Source organism: Oncorhynchus mykiss, chromosome 16, assembly GCF_057628025.1.
Source record: "Oncorhynchus mykiss isolate SJ-2025 chromosome 16, ASM5762802v1, whole genome shotgun sequence".
Classification (NCBI taxonomy): domain Eukaryota; kingdom Metazoa; phylum Chordata; class Actinopteri; order Salmoniformes; family Salmonidae; genus Oncorhynchus; species Oncorhynchus mykiss.
This window is the reverse complement of record NC_143037.1, coordinates 28,258,601-28,279,140: the sequence shown is the minus strand read 5'-3', so window position 1 is coordinate 28,279,140 and position 20,540 is coordinate 28,258,601. Positions and strand designations below refer to the sequence as shown.

General features: G+C 39.4%; 1 protein-coding gene and 1 long non-coding RNA gene across 3 annotated transcripts in view; both read left to right on the top strand.

Moving 5' to 3' along the window:
• Nucleotides 1–387: 387 nt before the first annotated feature.
• On the top strand, nucleotides 388–2,640 carry LOC149976631 (uncharacterized). Its single transcript, XR_016487209.1, has 2 exons — nucleotides 388–781; nucleotides 1,468–2,640. It is a non-coding gene; the product is annotated as an uncharacterized LOC149976631 (long non-coding RNA).
• A 9,638-nt stretch (nucleotides 2,641–12,278) lies between these two features.
• si:ch211-180a12.2 (uncharacterized) overlaps nucleotides 12,279–20,540 on the top strand; it is a 70,241-nt gene continuing 61,979 nt past the window's right edge. For both annotated transcript variants that reach the window (XM_036946698.2, XM_036946697.2), the window contains exon 1: nucleotides 12,279–12,391. In XM_036946698.2, the coding sequence (XP_036802593.2) occupies nucleotides 12,340–12,391 (52 nt within the window). In that variant the 5' untranslated portion in view covers nucleotides 12,279–12,339. The remainder of the gene's footprint in view (nucleotides 12,392–20,540) is intronic.

Sequence of the window (20,540 nt, the reverse complement as noted above, 5' to 3'; positions counted from 1 at the left end):
GTTTTTATATCAGTTTCTATGTTCGCTCATCCACATGTGTTTTAACCCTTTCATGCGTGAGTTCCAAATATCTCTAACGGTCGCCCCAGCGTGAGTTTTTTTATGCATGTGATGTTAGAATGTCCTCTCCATTCCAGAATGTGATTGATATGTAACAGTACATTTTATCCGCGCTGCCCTCAAACTAAAGCACACAGACTGTTTATATGTATAGGTTGTTTTAACTTCAATTTCAAATGATTTTCTAACAAGTTTTTATTTTCTAAAAACAGTTTGAATTTAGGTGTGTTCCGCCTCCTCATTCATTCACATAAAATTAGTCATTTTTACTTTTGCGGATAATTACATTTTTGGGACATTTCTGACACGGACAAAATTCCCCAAGCACTTCCCAATTGTTTGTGCAGTTCACGTCTGCAGCTCATCTCCCGTCTGCACACGTGTTCACATTTTCCATTCCACATTTCTATTGTAGCGTACTGCATGTATGGAGCATAATATATTTGTGTATATTCTTTATCACCGCGGACACGTGAGGTAACGTTACTCATTGTATAACCTTTATGGTGTTATAGTCAATCGTGCTTATGTAGCCACATTCTTCTATTAGCTCTGTAAAACAATGCTAAATGCGTCAGAGAAGTATTATCTTGTGTTGCATTTTGAAGCTACCATGGCCTCATGACTCCCAAGTGGCGCAGCGGTCTATGGCACTACATCTCAGTGCTAGAGGCGTCACTACAGACTCCCTGGTTCAAATCCAGGCTGCGTTTCTATCAAAGTAAGTGCCTTATTACGTTATAATAGTTATAATAATAGTTTCCGTATGCCGTTTCTGCTGTAGCTGTAGATCATAATATATTCCTTATAACTGCGGACACGTGAGGTAACGTTACACATTTTATAACCTTTGTGGTGTTATTGTCAATCATGCTTACCTAGCTACATTATTCTATTAGCTCTGTAAAACAATGCTAGTTGCGTCAGAAAACTATTAGCTTGTGTTGTATTTTGAAGCTACCCTGGCCTTATGACTCTCAAGTGGCGCAGCGGTCTATGGCACTACAGACACCCTGGTTCAAATCCAGGCTGTATCACAACTGGCTGTGATTGGGAGTCCCATAGTGCAGTGCACAATTGGCCCAGCGTTGTCCGAGTGGCCGGTGTAGGCCATCATTGTAAATAATAATTTGTTCTTAAATTACTTGCCTAGTTAAATAAATAAAAATATGACCATGGTTTGTTTATATGGTCTATTCAGCATAGCTCTGTTCTGCCCTGCCTTGCCCCCTTGTGGAGCTCAAAAGTTAGTTTCTTACTGTTATAACTCAAATCTGTGATTTTGTCAATGCAATAAACTATTTTTTATAGCAGTGTTTATTATGTTACTTCTTTGTAGTATTGTTTTATTGCTATATCCTTATATTGTATTCTAATGAATAATTCCTCTTTATTCTGTACTTTCAGAAACCAGAAACATTATTTGCCAATATTATAACTGGAGCTGGACATCTTTGGAGCTGAAGAATGAGGACAGCTTTTGTATGCTAACGTACACTCTTTAACAGTTTTACTGGATGAAAACACAGCAAGAAAACACATATGCCAATATGTAATAGTAATCTATTTTATTGCAGTATTGGTAGTTGGTTCAACAACTTGTTTTACTAGAGGACAAAAAACTGAATATGCATAACCCATATTTAATATTCATGCAGTGACTGAACAACAACTGCATTTCCACCCCCATCTCTAAAGGCATAGTATCATGGCAAGTCACATGTCAGATCACCTGTCAGGTCAGTCAGTCACTTATTGCTGCAGATGCTGGAAGAGTGTGGGACTGCTGTACCAATTGTCCACGTACAAAGTGTGTCCCTTGCCGAGATGAGGAGCCAGCATGGTCATCACCACGGACCCGGACACCCCAAGCCCCTCATAATGTTGGATGTCAGTGGTGGACCCTGTGTAAACCAGTATTCTCTTAGGGAGTTCTTCTTTACTATTCCAATGAGAAGGACTGTCACCAGGAAGGTATACATTTCACTAATTGTGGTTGTCACCCATTTAGCGAGTTTCCCCCTCACTCCTGTCTCTCTCTTCTCCTGTAGCTCTAAGGCATAGCGATTGGTCTCCTCAACTATGTCTCCCACCAGCTCCTCTGTCAGAAACAACTTGAAGCACTCTGCCTCAGTTGGAAATGGCAAGGGGCGTTGCACTCCAGACTGGGACTCGTCAAAGCAAACAGCAGGGCCAGGAGGGGAGAAATGACTGGTGGCCTTCCAGCTACCACAGAACTCCTGTACTTTATCCACTGTCGGTCTGCCTCCATCACCACCAGCATCTTCAAAGGGAACTGGTACTTCCTCAATGGACAAGGGAAATTCAGATTCAGGGTTCTCAATGACTACAAGGTTGGGGGGCAGCTCCTCTGTCAGATTCTGATTCCTGACTTTCATTTAAAAAAATCTCCAGAATTTCCACATTTGTGAGTTGTCTCCTTTTGAAAGACATTGTTAATGCTACAGCTTAGCTCACTAGCAACATACATAAACAACAACACTGAATGGCGCAGAGTGGGAGGTTATGTGGTTGACTGCCAGCACGTGCCACTTGTATCAATAAATCACTATCAGAAAATGTTTTGTGTGGCAATTGTTTGTGTATTTACGGTTTTATTCACATGTTTTCAATTCTAGGTGACAAATCATGCATTCCGATTCTTGCACAGATTGTAATGGGCACATATTATGTGTGTAAAATACTTTTTTGAAGGTTGTACTGATTATGATGAGCTAAGCTAATTCCAGCTGTGTAGCCATGTTTGTTGACATACAATGCATTCTGGGATTCAAGTCTGTTTGACCAAAGATGTTATAACAAAATGAGGTGAGTAAGAGTTCACAAATTTTTTGAGGACTTCCGGAAATTAATGATGGGATGTGAACGACGGTAGATGACACACCCCTTCAACATGCATACTATAAACAGACCAAACTCATCTCGTCTTCTCTTATTATCTTCGGTTTCTGTGAGGAAAAAATGCATGGCTGCGCGCTGAAACTAATCGTCGGATTACTTTCGATTTCTATAAAGTGTTTTACCTAGTTATTTCGATCAATGGTGAGCTCACCCGTGATGTGATTAATTATATATTGCTATTAGCTAATTCATATTGTAGTTTATGTCAGCCGAGAGTTAGAAAATATGACTGCTTGTGTTGGGTCAATCTTTCCTCAGCGCTAGGACAAATGTAGCCTACATTTTTCCGGTTAGGATGATTGTGTTATGCTATATTTACTTCTGTGAATATCTGAACAATGCATCCAAAAATAAACTGCTGACATTCTGGACATAACTTTGTAAAGACTGTGTTTGTGTAAATAGTTTCTGAAAAAAAGTGTGGTCAGCTCAAACGCTGATTGTTGCGTCATTCGAAACTGCCGTTCTAAACGAGCATTCTAAATGAGTGTTCTAAACACACGGGTGTGATCGTACGCTTCAGGGACCACTGTAGAACGATCACACCCGTGTGATGGTACGTGTGAAAGGGTTAAATGCCAAAGTATTTCTATGAGGGGAATCACTCAATTTGGGCACCATTCAATGTGCAGATATTAATGTCTGTGCACAAAGTCTGATTACACTGTGCTGTACTCTTCTGCCTACTCTGTGAAACAGGCTATAGCTGATATTTGTCATACAAAAAGCTATTGTTGACAAACCGGTACTGAATACAGATAAAACAATGTAATGCTATTTTCAATAGCCCACAACATTGACTGCACAGACATTAAAACTTGTCATGGCTAGGCGTTCCCCTAGGGGAACTCCCCCCCCCATTCAGCTGAAAAGGTGGCGCGGGAAATTCAAAAAATATTATTTAGAAATATTTAACTTTCACACATTAACAAGTCCAATACAGCAAATGAAAGATAAACATCTTGTTAATCTACCCATCGTGTCCGATTTTTGTTTTACAGCGAAAACATAACATATATTTATGTTAGATCACCACCAAATTCAAAAACACACAGCCATTTTTCACAGCCAAAGATAGTCACAAAAGCAGAATTATAGATAAAATGAATCACTAACCTTTGATTATCTCCATCACTCATAGGACATCATGTTATACATGTATTGTGTGTTTTGTTCGATAATGTGCATATATACAGTATATATATAAAAAATCTCAGTTTACATTGGCGCGTTACGTGCAGTAATGTTTTGATTCCAAAACATCTGGTGATTTTGCAGAAATACTCACAATAAACATTGATAAAAGATGCAAGTGTTATTCACAGAATTAAAGATAAACGTATCCTCTATGCAACAGATTCTCTACGCTGTGACAGATTTCAAAAAAACTTTATGGAAAAGTAATAATCTGAGAACGGCGCTCAGAACCCAAAGAAATAGCCGCCATTTTGGCGTCAACAGAAGCTACAAAAAACAGTATAAATATTCACTTACCTTTGAATATCTTCATCAGAAGGCAGTTCCAGGAATTCCAGTTTGAAAATAAATGACTGATTTGTTCCATAAAGTTCCATAAAGCCCATCATTTAGCCGCTTGTTCAGCCCAGCATTCAAACCTCAAAAAGCACGAGCAAATTCCTCCAGACAAAAACTCAAAAAGTTCCGTTACAGATCGTAGAAACAAGTCACATGATGTATGCAATCCATATTTAGGATGTTTTAAACATTAATCAGCAATAAGCTTCCAACCGGAGAATTTCATTGTCTGAAGAAATGCATTGGAACGTGAGGACACTCTCTCGTGACCGCGCGCAATGACAACGAGGCTTTCTGCCAGACCACTCACTCAAAGAGCTATTATGAACTCCTCCTTTATAGTAGTATCATACAACCAGAATCTAAAGACGGTGACATCTTGTGGAAGCCCTAGGAAGTGCATGCACATCCACATCTAAAATGGACATCAAATGGCACTGTTTTCAAAATCGAGTTCTCACTTCCTGTTTGGATTTCTTCTCAGGTTTTTGTCTGCCATATGAGTTCTGTTATACTCACAGACATAATTCAAACCGTTTTAAAAACGTCAGAGTGTTTTCTATCCACCAGTAATAATAATATGCATATATTCCCATTTGGGAAAGAGTAGGAGGCAGTTTACTCTGGGCACGCCTTTCATCCAAAAGTGAAAATGCTGTCCCCTAGCCCCAACAGGATTTATTAATATCTGCACATTGAATGGTGCCCAACTTGACCGAGTCCTCTCATATACAGTGCCTCAGAAAGTATTCATACCCTTTTACTTTTTCCACATTTTGGAATAGGTTGTTACAACCTGAATTCAAAACCGATGCAATATTTTTTTTCCTACACATAATACCCCATAATTGTGAAAACATGCTTTTGAAAATGAAATACAGAAATAAATCATTTACATAAATAGTCAATACTTTGTAGAATGACCTTTGGTGGTGATTACAGCTGTGAGCCTTTTTGGGTAAGAGTCTAAGAGCTTTGCACACCTGGATTGTATGATATTTATCCATTATTCTTGAAAATATTCTTCAAGCTCTGGAAAATTATACACAAGCACTGTTTGGTGTGGTGGTAACAAATTCACCTTTTGATTAGACAACCGGAGCTCGAATTGCAGACAGCATCATCATTCATGAAATCTCATTCTACTCAATATAAATACATTGTGATTTAGATTTGGTATCAGACTAACTTTTCTTATGATATTGTTTGCAGAGCATACAGGCTGGCAGCTTATCGCCAGTTCACCCTATGGGGACAAGGGACATTTGGAAGAGGTGTACGGGCATGTCATCCCTTTGTTTGTCATCTCTTCCGTAAGGCGCACATACCCAGAAGTAAAAGGAATTTACATAGGGTTTGAGTTTGTATCAGAACTCAGGATAAGACCCAGACGCAGACAGCTAGAGCCACAGATGTTTATTGACCCAAACAGGGGGCAGGCAAAAGACAGGTCAAAGTCAGGCAGGGGTCCGTAATTCAGGGCAGAGTCAATAAGGTACAGAACAGCATGCAGGCTCGGGGTCAGGATGGGCAGAGGTTCGTAAACGGGTCAGAGTCAGGCAGGTACAGAACGGCAGGCAGGCTCGGGTTCAGGGCAGGCAGAATGGTCAGAACCTGGGGAAACTAGGAAACAGAACTTGAGAAAGCAGGGAGATGGGAAACCACGCCTGTAAGACCTGACACAAGACAAGACAAACTGGCAACAGACAAACAGGGGACACTGGGGATGAGGAAAATGGGAGACACCAGGAGGGGTGTGGAGACAAGCACAAAGACAGTTGAAACAGATCTAGGTGTGACAGTTTGAATAGAACCAGTTAATTTAGTAAATCTAGCCTTCTGTAATTTTTTTAAGATAGAATGCCTGAGCCTTATGTAAAAATATAATTAGTTAGCTTGCCCACTATAACAAGTTCAAGTGTAACCAGAGAAACCTGCTTTAAAAATCTGTTTGAGCCCATCAGTTGTGTTGTGACAAGGTAGGATTGTATACAGAAGATAGCCCTATTTGGTAAAAGACCAACTCCATATTATGGCAAGAACAGCTCAAATAAGCAAAGAGAAATGAGAATCCATCATTATTACTTTAAGACATGAAGGTCAGTAAATACATTTCAAGAACTTTGAAAGTTTCTTCAAGATTTCAAATAAAAATTACAGTTAAGAATCAGTTAACTGATTCTTAACTGAATTGGTTCTTAACTGATTCCATATGTGTTTTTTCATAGTTGTGATGTCTTCACTATTATTCTACAATGTAGACAATTGTAAAAATAAAGAAAAATACTGGAATGAGTAGGTGTTCAAACTTTTAACTGGTACTTGCTTAATTAATTTGATACATTTTATGGTGTTTCTATTCCATGAAAAACCAAAAAACCTCTTGGTTTCTTTTAGAATGGAGCGGAAAATATGGTGCTGTACAACGTGATGGTAGGCAGTACAGTACTGGGCTATTTAGCTAAAGAATCCCTGTGTTGTGCAGAGAACAGCGATGGAGAGGAAGGAGTAGGCTGTCTTTGTTCTTAACTGATTCCATATTTGTTATTTTTATGGTTGTGATGTCTTCACAACATAGTTGTGATGTCTACTACAGAATGCGGGACAAGTGGGAGACCGAGGTTCAAATTCCCGCTTGTTTTCATTTAACCTAGAGTGAGCGAGAAAAAGGCCATTCTTGAACATGGGGTGAGACATTCTCACTAATTTGTAAATAAAGCCAGTGAAACGTGATGGTCGGGAGTAGGCAACAGGATTGCAAGATTGTAAATTGTTTGCCTTCATTAGACATTACTCAACACAAGTGAGACTCATTTCGCCTACGGTAGGTCTACAGTATATTGAAAAATAATTTTTTCAATGACGTAACTCTCCGCCTATAATTACATTTTGAGGATTGGAGGACTCTAAATAAATATCTAAGGGGCACTTTCCATTAGGATCTGTGAGAATATCTGAGAATATCTAAGGGGATTTTATATCATTCTAAATTAATTAATAATAATAATAATCACTTTGTTTAAAAAGTTACAATATTTTTTTCATTTAACCTAGAGTGAGCAAGAAAAAGGCAAAACAAGCAGACATCACTTGCTTATATTCAGTCAACACATATCTCAAGAATATAATGGCATACTTGAACAAGTTATTATAATTTTTATGTTATTTCCTTTCCCGGAAAGGGGATGTATCTCAGTGGTAGAGTGCATGCTTTGCATGTATGACGTCCTGGGTTCAATCCCCAGCTTCTCTTAAATAGTTTTACATTTTCATTTACACAACTCCTACTTTCCAGAATGTTGAAATTCTAAGGAGGAAACAGAGATGTGCTAAGTCATTTGGTCTTGTAATCTGAAGAGCATGCGTTCAATCCCTGTTTGTATATTTATAGGACAGAAGTGGTATTGTTTGTATTTTTATTGAATATCCCGAAACAGAGAATGAACTAAAGAGAAGAAAACAGAAAACAACAAAGCAAAAAAATATATAAAACAAAATAATACATTTAAAACAAAAGACATTAAGGTCAACTAAAATCATAACAGCAATGCCAATTGTATATGTTTGTGTGCATGTCTGGCACTATTACATGTGCCAGCATGCACATGTAATAGTATATGTATATGTTTATTTGAATGAGAGTGTGTGTATATGCATGTGTACAAACACCTGCACGGCATCAGCCTCAGGCAATCCGGCATTAGTTGAAAAACACTGCCCCTCAGTGTAATTCAAACTGACTTGTAATTGTGTTTTATTTTTACTTAAAAATAAATAAAAAAACGTTTTTCTTTGACCATCATTCTATCTCCCACACAGCAACTCCACTCACACGTGTCTCCAATTCCACATCCCAACCCTCAGCTTCCCTCAGCCCATCCCATCGATCTCTGCTGGCCACCCACTTCGGGTTTCTACGCAACCCATATCTTTCAACTATGCTGTGATGCGTTGTTTAATATATCAACTCATACACCCTGTACCATGGAATCTGTACATCAAAAATCTCTTCCCAACTATTTTGCAATCTGTATGGCACAGTTGTCAACATCCTGGTCCTCAAATGAAACTGGTATACTTTCCTATTTATGCTATTTTTATTCCCCCACCAATTTTGATCCTTTATATTGGGCAGACAGACCAGTTCACTACCTCCTCCCGCTGCCACATGCCTCCTCCATTTTTGGGGTAATGCTGTAATCAATTGGTTGTGCTCTAGGATTGAGCAGACCTTCCCGTACAATTCTGATAACTCCATGAAGGACATAACTCTACCATTCCAATTTACAATATAATTTAAGAACAAAATACCCTTTTCAGACATTTACCATAAATACAGGTATTTTATCAACCAGCACATTTGAGTTCAGCCATAATATTTGTTCTATCTTTTCAGGGGGATGAAACTGAAATTGTAGCCAGCTCTGCAATGCTTTTTTGAAAAAGAGAGATACTTTGAAAAAAGTATAATTTTCAATTCATTCAAAATGAGACATGGCAATCTGCACAAAGGCAAAAAGGCCATTTTTTAAACAATGGATGAGCTTTTCTTAGTAATCTATTTAGTAATCTACTTTAGGGTTAAACAAACTTTTGAATGAGTGAAGCTTTTAGAGAGAGGATTAGTGCTTTTATATTTAATAATCTCAACCCATAAGTAAGTGAGTAAACTGAGATATGACTAAGGAGTTAATCTGGGCAAGTTTTCTATTGAAATTGATTGTGGAGAGCTTATTTCTATATTTTGTGATATGAATAGCGAGTATGTCTACTTCACCATCAGCCCATTTTATAGGTAAACTGCATGGGTAATGTAAAAGTTGTATTTTTTAAAGATCCAATGTTCCAAAGTTATCTTGATCTTCAATGAGACATTGCAGGTATCTAGCTTGCGGACTTAATATAAAACTTGAGTCATCGGCATACATGGACACCTTTGTTTTTAAGCCTTGGATTTCCTCAAAGTTCTTTGCCATGAGGTGCCATGTTGAACTTCCAGTGACCAGTCAGTATGAGGGAGTGTGAGAGCGATGACACCAAATTTAACACACCTGCTCCCCATTCACACCTGAGACCTTGTAACACTGATGAGTCACATGACACCGGGGAGGGAAAATGGCTAATTGGGCCCAATTTGGACATTTTCACTTAAGGGTGTATTCACTTTTGTTGCCAGCGGTTTAGACATTAATGGCTGTGTGTTGAGTTATTTTGAGGGGACAGCAAATTTACACTGTTATACAAGCTGGAAACTCACTACTTTACGTTGTAGCAAAGTGTCATTTCTTCAGTGTTGTCACATGAAAAGATATACTCAAATATTTACAGAAATGTGAGGGTTGTACTCACTTTTGTGATATACTGTATATATATAGTTAAAGTCGGAAGTTTACCTACACCTTAGCCAAATACAATTAAACTCAGTTTTCCACAATTTCCAGAAATCTCACTTTTGCCTCCTGTTATAGACCCCCTCAGCTCCCAGCTTTTCCCTGGACACCATATGTGAATTGATATGTGAATTGATGCCCCCCATCTATCTTCAGAGTTCGTTCTGTTAGGTGACCTAAACTGGGATATGCTTAACACCCCAGCAGTCCTACAATCTAAATTAGGTGCCCTAAATCAAAAATAAACATATCCAGGTGTTAGAATGGCCAAGTCAAAGTCCAGACCTGAATCCAATCGAGAATCTGTGGAAAGAACTGAAAACTGCTGTTCACAAATGCTCTCCATCCAACCTCACTGAGCTCGAGCTGTTTTGCAAGGAGGAATGGGAAAAAATGTCAGTCTCTCGATGTGCAAAACTGATAGAGACATACCCCAAGCGACTTACAGCTCTAATCGCAGCAAAAGGTGGCGCTACAAAGTATTAACTTAAGGGGGCTGAATCATTTTGCACGCCCAATTTTTCAGTTTTTGATTTGTTAAACAAGTTTGAAATATCCAATAAATGTCGTTCCACTTCATGATTGTGTCCCACTTGTTGTTGAGTCTTCACAAAAAAATACAGTTTTATATCTTTATGTTTGAAGCCTGAAATGTGGCAAAAGGTCGCAAAGTTCAAGGGGGCCGAATACTTTCGCAAGGCACTGTAAATATGACCTTGGCATCCCATAATCTGAACCATTAATTGTACATTTTAAGTTTGTTAACAGACTGTATTTAACGCCAATTAAATGTTTTACAATGAAACTGGCCCCAACTCCACACTGTTCACTGTGTCCCCTAAATCAGGTAGGAACATTCCTTCATATGATGTGGGAGTGCCCTGCAGTTGAATGCTTCCGGGGAAAAGTTACGGAATTCAATTTTGAAGTGCAAAAATTTTAATATTCCATGCTTGCCATTATGTTACTTAACATTGGTATTGTTGTGTGGGTGGGCAGGGGGGGATTTGGGGGAACCTAAGAGGAGACTCAGGGGATGGATGGGTGGGAGGGGAATTGATAAGTATGGGTGGAATAGGAATGGGTGGGCGGCATGCGTTCTTCGGGGGGGAGAATGTGTCAGGGTTATCTTTGTATGCATTTATTTAAAAAATGTTTTTACCTGTAACCCAAAACTAAATAAAGAAACGAGACTAAGAAAGAAACGTGTGTCAAATACAACATTGAGTAAATGACAGAGAGTAATTGAAAACACAAACTAGCTAGACTGATCATCGTATAATCTCCAAACAGGGATTAACACACCTTTCGTGTGTGATTGGAGTTAAGTAATAATAACGACTGTCTAGTTACTGTCACACTCTGATCTGTTTCACCTGTCTTTGTGCTTGTCTCCACCCCCTCCAGGTGTCGCCGATCTTCCCATTATCCCCTGTGTACTTATACCTGTGTTCTCTGTTTGTCTGTTGCCAGTTTGTTTTGTTTCGTCAAGGCTACCAGCGGTTTTCCCGTGCTCCTGTCTGTCTCTAGTTCCTGTTTTCTAGCCTTCCCGGTTTTTGACCATTCTGCCTGCCTTGACCCTGAGCCTGCCTATCGTTCTGTACCTTGTTATACCACCCTGGATTACTGACCACTGCCTGCCTGCCCTGACCCTGGGCCTGCCTGCCGTTCTGTACCTTTCGGACTCTGCTCTGGACTACTGCCCTCTGCCTGCCCTTGACCTGTCGATTGCCTGCCCTCCTGTTTTTGTAATAAACTTTTGTCACTTCGAAACTCTCTGCATCTGGGTCTTCTCCTGAACCTTGACAGTTACAGCTAATAAAGTTAATGAATAATTGGTGAGGGAGGTAGTAAATACTTTATTGTTAAAAATTCAAGCAGTGGGTCTGGCTAATGGTTAACCACAATCAAAATGAAAGATCATTATAGGGGCTGGCCAGATAGCTGGAACAGGGACGGATCAGGAAAGAAAGGTGTGAACTGCTCTCACTGCTCTCTCCCTTTCTCCCCCATCAAATTGGCAATACAGTCCTTTCCCTTCATTCAAATCCAAGGGTAGCCTTCCTTGGGTGTTTGCCTACATAAGCTCAGTGGGGTTACCCACCAGCATTTGGCCATCGCAACGCAGCACCAATGTAAAGTAGCCCAAAAACCTTGGCCGTAGGCCCAAATGAATTTTAAGTGACTGCTATCTCATTTGTGTGTCTTTGCACATTACTCTCACTCTTCCTTTGCTTTTTCTCTCCATCTGTCAGTGTGACGGGGGGGGGGCACAAACCCCCTCTTTTCTCTCCTGAGGGGCTTCGGGACAAAATGTCTTATCCCCCTGTGTCTCCTCATGGGTAAAAGCCCGCCCACTGCCCCCCACCCCCCATATAAGAGCCGGTGAGGGAGAGATGATAAGAAGTTAGTCTTGGGACAAGCTCAGACCATGCAGTGTAAAGTCCTTCTCTGCCTCTACTTCCTGACAATCATAAAGCATGGTGAGTGTTGTGCCACTGCCCTCACACTCATGATAACAAACAAGCCACATTGATTTGCATGTTTGCCCTAGTTTCACATTAAATCCAGGTGACAATCTGCGAGTGTGGCGTTGTGTGCGTTCAACTATCTCAGATAGCTGAATGATTGCTGTAATGTCGTTTTCTGATAGTGTCAATAGCAGTAGTAATAGTTAAATGAGGATTGGGTAAGTGTTAGACCATTATTCTGGTAAGCATTGGATTTACATGATGTTAGCATGCAGGTAAAACTAAAATGTTGGTAATTTTGTTTATGGAGAATTCTAAGGTTTATATGTCAGACATTGGATTGTTTTTTCAGCAACACCTAATTTTGACAGTTGTCGGACTAGGATTCAGTATAGGCCTACAGTACGGTGGTGACTGAATATGCGTAGTTGCACATTATAGGGAATACATAAATTATTGCTTTTACTATGTGAATATATAATTGATGTTTGTTGGTAACCATTTTCTTTTTCTTTAAATGTGATACATGTCCATGTAAAGAGTTGTTTTAAAACGAATTAAAGGGCACAATCTAACGTTTTTCAGCCAAAAGGCAGTCCTGCCACTTGGTTTGCTACAAAGCTAATGGATGGGGTTGGAGAAATGTAACCACTTTCTGATTAGAGCTATGATGCAAGTACTGACCACTGTCCATGAGATCAACATGTTTAAGCTAGACATTGTCAGTGGTGTGTATTCATGGTAAAAACGTAATACATTTTATTTAGTCTCTTTGTCCTCCATAATTTTCCTTCAATTTACAAGAGACTGAATATATCTCACTGAAGAAAACATCAGAGCGAACAAAATAGCGCCTCTCTGTCTCTTTATGTGTAGCCCATCTATTTGATGCTATCCGGTCAAAAATAATATGATATTGTTGCTCTCCATAGCATTGAATACAAAGGAAGCCAGCATTTGGCCTCCCTTGTTAAACATTTTTTATAAGAATAATAGCCCATCAGCGTTGAGCTGAACTGAGTGAGCTCAACTGTAAATGGTTCTGGCTTTGGATTCACACCAATCACATCACACCAAAAGCCAAACGGAATTTAGAGAAAAAACTTGAATTGTTGCATCTTGTTATGTTGTTGTCCTCCAGTGGCTATAGCTAGCTAGCTTAGCTAAAATGGACCCTTTCCACAATTTATCCAGGGATGGAGATAGGGATTTGAACTTATGGTTTTACTGAATTCTCCGTACTGGCCATATTGGCGATTCTGATCCAACCTTAAATACGTACATTGTTCCCCTTGCCTGAGAGGATGGAAGTTTAATATGTAACTAGATTAGATTAGATTAATTAGCTGGTTCATCGTTGCACATGAAAGGAAGTTAGGCAAACAAGCATTTTAGCCAGGTAGCCTAGAACAATAAACTAAAATCATGTACTGTATGATAGTTATAGACCGTTTTGGCAACATGAAAGAGAGGAGGATGGCATTTGCACTTTTCTACAAGTAGGGCGAGTCAACATGTTACGGCCCTGGATCGCTATTGATTCACTTTGACTGAATGAGCTGCAGAAGATCCTGAAACAAACTAATTGTGTTTCCATCTATGCTCAAAAGTGCTTAGGGTTAATGACAGACTCTTGAACTTGCCGAGTACAGTGTATTTGTAATGTCTTATCATCTTATCACTTCTTACCATGGTCATTCATCTGCATAGTTTGCTTGAATGCTTCTTGGGCTGTGTATAAGGCCTCTCACTATTGTTTTACGTTGCCAGAATGAGCTGCAAAATATTCTGAAACAAACTTAATTGGATTTCCATCTTGCCTGCGGGCAACCAACATCACACTGTGTTGAATGTACACTGATATTGTTTTGAATTATCAACTGAATAAATTCAATGCACACCCAACTAACAAAACACAACTAAATGTGCATGTTGAAACTCTTGTACTTGCCTGGTATTTGCTTTTTGCAATGCCTGATCATCTTCCATCATCTTATACTTTGTCACGACTTCCGCCGAGGTCGGCTCCTCTCCTTGTTCGGGCGACGTTCGGCGGTCGACGTCACCGGCTTTCTAGCCATCGCCGCTCCATTTTTCATTTATCCATTTGTTTTGTCTTGTTCCCTGCACACCTGGTTTTCATTCCCAATCACACATCATGTATTTATTACTCTGTTCCCCCTCATGTCTTTGTGTGAAATTGTTTGTTTGTTTTTTACTTGTAGCCCGTATTAGTCTGGTTAGCACCGGGTCTGTGTTTGGCCCGTGTGTGTTAGTTATTTTGTACCATTTCGTGTACTTTGGGCGTATATGACTATTTTCATTGGATATGAATAAAGTGTGCCTATTATCACCCATGTCTGCTCTCCTGCACCTGACTTACCTTCAACCAGTAGCCCACACCGTGACACACTTCTTACCGTGATCAAACATTTGCATATCTTGTTTGAATTATTGTACTGTTTTATTGCATTGTTGTGTATTAGGCCAATATAAAGGCCAGGACATTACTGTAAATGAGCGCATTATTTCCTATTTTAAATTAATCAGAGAGCAAACAAAGAGACCAAAGATAACCCTGAATCAATCAATCAATCAAATTTATTTTATATAGCCCTTCGTACATCAGCTGATATCTCAAAGTGCTGTACAGAAACCCCAGCCTAAAACCCCAAACAGCAAGCAATGCAGGTGAAGAAGCACGGTGGCTAGGAAAAACTCCCTAGAAAGGCCAAAACCTAGGAAGAAACCTAGAGAGGAACCAGGCTATGTGGGGTGGCCAGTCCTCTTTTGGCTTTTGAAGAAGCTACAAAGCTCCACAGCGTGGATTGAAGTGTCTGTCCATAGGACCACTTTAAGCCATACACTCCACAGAGCTCGGCTTTACGGAAGAGTGGCCAGAAAAAAAGCCGTTGCTTAAAGAAAAAAACACGTTTGGTGTTCGCCAAAAGGCATGTGGGAGACTCCCCAAACATATGGAAGAAGGTACTCTAAAATGTATCTTTTTGGCCATCAAGGAAAATGCTATGTCTGGTGCAAACCCAACACCTTTCATCACCCTGAGAACACCATTCCCACAGTGAAGCATGGTGGTGGCAGCATCATGCTGTAGGGAAGTTTTCATCAGCACGAACTGGAAAACTGGTCAGAATTGAGGGAATGATGGATGGTGCTAAATACAGGGAAATTCTTGAGGGAAAACTTTTTCAGTCTTCCAGAGATTTGAGACTGGGAAGGAGATTCACCTTCCAGCAGGACAATGACCCTAAGCGTACTGTTACAGCAACACTCGAGTGATTTAAGGGGAGACATTTACATTTCTTGGAATGGCCTAGTCAAAGCACAGACCTCAATCCAGTTCAGAATCTGTGGTATGATCTAAGGATCGGTGTCCCATCAACAGGACCGTTGTAAATCATGCAGCGCGTTATGTCAAGACCGCACATTTTTGAGAAACGAAAGATGTCGGTACATATAAGTGTCTTATATCGGCTGAAAGCTTAAATTCTTCTTAACATACCAGCACCGTCCAATTTACAGTAGCTATTACGACAAAATGCCACGCTATTGTTTGAGGAGAGCTCCTAACAACAAAACACTTTTTTCACCACGATAGGTTTGATAAGTTCACCTCTGAAGGTGAAATGTGTACTTACATTCTGAAATCTTGCTCTTATCTCTCCCAGAGATAACATAAAAAGGTCCATGTAGCATGCACGATCAATTTTTTATTTCCACTCATTCAATTTGAAAAGAAAGGAATCTGTGAAAATCTCACCCTAAAAGTTATTTCAACAAGTCAAATCACGTTCGTATATATTCCTCAGAGATCCTAGAAGGTAACAAGACTTCACTATATCATTAGGGGTGTAGTATATCCTATAGGACACCATATTTGGTCAGAAAGCGACGCCTTCATGGCACGCCGATGACGCGGGCGGTCATCACTTGAACGACTGTATCTTTGTCAAACAAGCACCATTCGGGGTCAAACAAAGCTAGCTAGATAGCCAATGAGCTGGGCTATATGGGAGTTTATGACTTTATATGTCATAAAATGTAGCTATTAACCTTGTACGACAGCATGCCTTTTCAATTTGGACAAGAATTATAAGGATATTCAGAGTTATGAAGTTATGAAACTGGTTGTTTTGCAAATGTTGAACTTATAATACTTGCTAATACTTGGAAAGCCAAATCAAAGTCTGAGTATATAGATTTGACTATATTCTTGCAGAGAAATGTTATATGAATGCGAATGTCTCCTTCACGATTTGCCCAAATGTACCTGGGAACTTCACACTAAAAGTATTGCAGTTCACTCATACTTCAAGTTATCCATCTGAAACTTTGCACACACACTTCTGCCATCTTGTGGGCACTGTCGGAATTACAACCAGGGTGATGGCTTTAACTGTGACCTTTCTCTTGCATTTCAAAGATGGTGGTAGAAAAAGATTGGTTGTTTTTTTTCTTTGTATTTTCTTCTACCTGATCTATTGTGTTATATTCTCCTACATTCAATTCACATTTCCACAAACTTAAAAGTGTTTCCTTTCAAATGGTACCAATAATATGTATATCCTTGCTTCAGGGCCTGAGCTACAGGCAGTTAGATGTGGGTATGTCATTTAGGCGAACATTGAAAAAAAGGGGGCTATCGCTGAGAAGTTTTTTAAGGATTGATGTACACCAGTGGAACACATCCAACTTGAGGAGCTGGAGAAGCTTTGCCTTGAAGAATGGGCACAAATCCCAGTGACTAGATGTGCCCAGCTCATAGAGACATACCCCAAGAGACTTGCAACTGTAATTGCTGTAAAAGGTGGCTCTACAAAGTATTGACTTTGGGGGGTGAATAGTTATGCACAGTTATCTTTTCTTTTTTGTCTTATTTCTTGTTTGTTTCACAATAAAAAATATTTTGCATCTTCAAAGTGGTAAGCATGCTGTGCAAATCAAATGATACAAACCCCCCAAAAATACATTTTCATTCCAGGTTGTAAGGCAACAAAATATGAAAAATGCCAAGGGGTGTGAATACTTTCACAAGCCACTGTACTCCAAAAGCACAACATCAACAGTCATAACACAATGTAATCTTGTTTTGCTCTATCCAACTCCCTAAAAACATTTTCTTAGAGAATAGTATTGTATTAGAATAGTTCAGAATAGTTTTCAGATCTTTCTTTACTTTTTAGGAACATGCAGCAAATATATTTCACTCATAATTCACATTCAAACCCCATGTTTATAGGGATAGTTTATGCATCATGTATTCTGTTTGTTGTCACTCATTACCTATCTTGTCGTCTCTCTTCTTACAGGTCAGACACTGATCTTAGGAGTCTTAGGGTCCACTAATCAGATCTTTCTCTTTATCAAGATTCCTACTATGCATATTGCCTTTTAGCAGGCACTTTTATCCAAAGCAATTTACGGTAGTGCACGCATACATTTTCGAATGGGTTGCCCCAGTGGGATTCGAATCCACAACCCTACCAACTAAGCAACACAGCTCTATGTTCTTTTTCTCTCAACCTCTCCTCTCCTGGTCACTCCACCCATCATCCATCCATCATTCTGAAAGTTGTGCTAATATTAACACTTCACCTTCTCCTCAAGTATCAAACTTCACGGCTTGTCTTTAATCCTATCTAATAATATTTATAGCGCTTGTTATTTATTAATATAGGGAACCAGCCTTACCAGTGTTCCTGTAGTGGAACATTGTCTCCCAAGCCTTCCTATTGTATTTAGCTATATTTACCCTATATATAGCATTCTGCAAAATTGAGGCAAAATGTACCTTTTGAGAGAGATGCTGGTCAGAGGTGAGAAGAAAGCCTGGAAAGAAAGTATGAAATGGAATTTCACCAACCCTCCTCCTTTTTAACTTGATGGTTTAGATTTGTGTGTTGTGAAATTGCATACATGTACTGTAGGCCTACTGTGTGTTCAAAGCCAATAGGAATGCATTCTTTTCACAACAATAATTTGCTGTTCTAACATTTTGTTGTAAGTTGTAGTAAGTTATCGCTGTGGTTTGTGTTTCTCTTGATTGCTTGACAATGGCTGTTATATGTATTTCTCAAGAAATTCCACTCGTGGAACAAGCAACAGTCAGGAATGTAGTTTGCCATAGGATACATACATCTGATACCATTCTGCAGGTTAACGTTTTTCATCATGAAGCTTGTTCTGGAAGCAGCTCTGCAGAGTGGTCAGTAGCTGGCACAGCCACAAAGTCATGAAATATCATTTTAAATCTAACTCTGACCTTAATCCTAACCTTAATTACACTGCTAACCCTAATGCCTAACCCTGAATTTAAAAAAAAGTATTACAATTTCGCCAATTTGTACTTTGCAGCTGGCCTATCTCAGGGGAAATCACTCAGTTATGCCGCCAGGACAAGATTCATGCCAATAAACGTCAACCTGCTACCATTCTTACGTTGCGGTTTGAATGTCTGACTATGAAAAGCCAACTGACACTGAATCTTGAAGCGTTGAAGTGTTGCACCCTCTATAGCCATCATGGATATTATTTGACACTGCTGGTAATCTACTAGGCAGCAAGTAGCCTAGTGGTTAGAGTGTTGGACTAGTAACTGGAAAGTAACTGCAATATCAAATCCCTGAGCTGACAAGGTAAATAAATATCTGTTGTTCTGCCCTTGAACAAGGCAGTTAACCCACTGCTCTTACGCTGTCATTGAAAACAAGAATTTGTTCTTAACTGACTTGCCTGGTAAAAAATTTAAATCTATGAACATTTGAATGTCTTGAAAAATGATTTGGCCACATGTAGTCTTAAATCTATACCTGGTACAGCCAGAAAAGAACCCCCCCCCCCCCCCCCCCCCTTGGAGCCTGATTCTTCTTAGGTTCTTGCCTTTTAGGGAGTTTTCCATAGCCACTGTGCTCTGCATTGATTGCTCTTTGGGGTTTTAGGCTGTGAATCTGTAAAACACTTTGTGACAACTGCTGATGTAAAAAGGGCTTTATAAAATACATCTGATTGATTTATTGATTGATTGTGGTCTGCTGGGATAAGTAAATCTGCTCTAAACTCACTGAATTAACTCATGTTTCATCAACTGAGCTTTCAGTGAGTTGACCAAGATGTATATATAGCTATTGATCTTACAGGTTATGTTGAACTTTACATAACTTCATAATTAAGACGTTGCTGATACTCAGAGATGGTAGTATCTCTATTTCTAGTATTTCTATTATGGTAGTATTTCTATGTATTTGACATATGTATTTCAATTACTTTTGAGTATTTGGTCATTTGTATTTGAAACGTCTAAAAAAACATGTAATTGTAGTAAGATACTTCAGGGAATGGTATTTTGCATTTTCAAATTACTAAAAATACTTTTCTACCATTGTTTATAGCACTTCAAAATGTTGTGGCCCCCGTCATGCCAAATTTGCTGCATTGGTATCAAAAGTCTGATGGCACTATCGTGTGAGGCCATGAGAGGTGTTGATGGATGAGTGGAGTTCCTTGAAATAAAGTTGTATGCACAGGGATGCACTTCCAGAGTGAGGATAATGGGGTGAATTTAGACCAAAAGTGGGAAGTGAACTCAACTTTGAAAGCAAACACACACAATGTTATTGCCACACAATCACTACACTCACTCTCATTCGGGTAATGAGTGCCATGCCTCTCATTTCTTTCAAACCGCTTTCTACCTGCACCTCTGATATCTAATTTCTGACACCAGTGCAGTGAATTTGGACTTAAAGGGTGCCACAAAGCTCTGAAGATTAACACGCCATGAACTGTGCCAATTAACTGGACTTTTGGTACTGCTCATAGCGTGTTAGCCAAGGGTCGCAAGTTTATTTATAACTAATTTAAAGCTGAAATCTGTCAAGTGGGAAACACCGCCACTGTTCGACCCAGCACCTTTGTTATTGTTTTAGTTTTATTGATGAAACAGAGGAGAGGAGTGTCTAGCAGCATGGTAAAAATAATTGTAGTACATATTCTGGTGTTCTATCGCGTGTGCAATGATGTCCGAGGGGGAAAAAAACAGTGTTTGTTGTTTGAAGTAACTTGTTTTTTTTGTTGTAATATCCCAAAAGGGCATTTTTCCCCCTTTACAGATTAGAAAATACAAAATACATTTATTTTAATAGCA